The 1,147-nt window shown below is 65.6% G+C and overlaps 1 protein-coding gene across 2 annotated transcripts in view; it reads left to right on the top strand.

Moving 5' to 3' along the window:
- IGF2BP1 (insulin like growth factor 2 mRNA binding protein 1) overlaps positions 1–1,147 on the top strand; it is a 20,793-nt gene that overhangs the window by 15,737 nt on the left and 3,909 nt on the right. For both annotated transcript variants that reach the window (XM_042048273.1, XM_042048355.1), the window contains one exon: positions 597–732. In XM_042048273.1, coding sequence (XP_041904207.1) covers positions 597–732 — 136 coding nt within the window. The remainder of the gene's footprint in view (positions 1–596; positions 733–1,147) is intronic.

Raw genomic sequence — 1,147 nt, 5'->3', positions numbered from 1 at the left:
GGCCGTGTCCCCATCCCCTTCCCCGGCCATGTCCCCATCCCTTCCCTGGCCGTGTCGCCATCCCTGCCCCGGCCGTGTCCCCATCCCTGTCCCGGCCGTGTCCCCATCCCTTCCCCGGCCATGTCCCCGTCCCTTCCCCGGCTGTGTCCCCATCCCTGCCCCGGCCGTGTCCCCATCCCTGCCCCGGCCATGTCCCCATCCCCTTCCCTGGCTGTGTCCCCGTCCCTTCCCCGGCTGTGTCCCCATCCCTGCCCCGGCCGTGTCCCCATCCCTGCCCCGGCCATGTCCCCATCCCTGCCCCGGCCGTGTCCCCGTCCCTGCCCTGGCCGTGTCCCCATTCCTGCTCCGGCCATGTCCCCATCCCTGCCCCGGCCGTGTCCCCGTCCCTTCCCCGGCTGTGTCCCCATCCCTGCCCCGGCCGTGTCCCCATCCCTGCCCCGGCCATGTCCCCATCCCTGCCCTGGCCATGTCCCCGTCCCTGCCCCAGCCGCGTCCCCATCCCCTTCCCTGGCTGTGTCCCCATCCCTTCCCTGGCCGTGTCCCCATCCCTGCCCTGGCCGTGTCCCCGTGCCCCCGGTGCTGACGTCCCCCCTCAGGCTGCAGGACCTGACCCTGTACAACCCCGAGAGGACGATCACGGTGAAGGGCTCCCCCGAGAGCTGCTGCCGCGCCGAGCAGGAGATCATGAAGAAAGTGCGGGAGGCCTACGAGAACGACGTGGCCGCCATGAGCGTGAGTGGGGCCGGGCCTGGCCGGGGCGGCGACCCCAGAACACCAGCGCTCTTTGATCCCAGTCACGACCCCTCCTTGTCCCTGATCCAATCCCCGTTCCTTTCTCCCCTCAGCCACAATCCCCCCTCATTCCTGATCTCCTTTCTCCCCTCAGTCACAATCCCCCCTCATTCCTGATCAAATCCATGCTGATTTCTGCCCTCAGTTACGATCCCACCTCATTCCTGATCTCATTCTCCCCTCAGCCACAATCCCCCCTCATTCCTGACCAAATCCACGTTTGTTTTCCCCTCAGTTATGATCCCACCTCATCCCTGACCAAATCCGTGTTTGTTTTCTCCTCACTTACAATCCCTGACCAAATCCGTGTTTGTTTTCCCCTCAGTTACCATCCCTGACCAAATCCCCATTTGTT

The sequence above is a fragment of the Corvus kubaryi genome, unplaced genomic scaffold (assembly GCF_017639235.1).
Source record: "Corvus kubaryi isolate FWS band 111438036 unplaced genomic scaffold, C.kubaryi_AGA036_p1.0 123, whole genome shotgun sequence".
NCBI classification, from domain to species: Eukaryota; Metazoa; Chordata; class Aves; order Passeriformes; family Corvidae; genus Corvus; species Corvus kubaryi.
The sequence above is the reverse complement of the archived record's forward strand: the minus strand, read 5'-3'. Positions and strand labels throughout refer to the sequence as shown.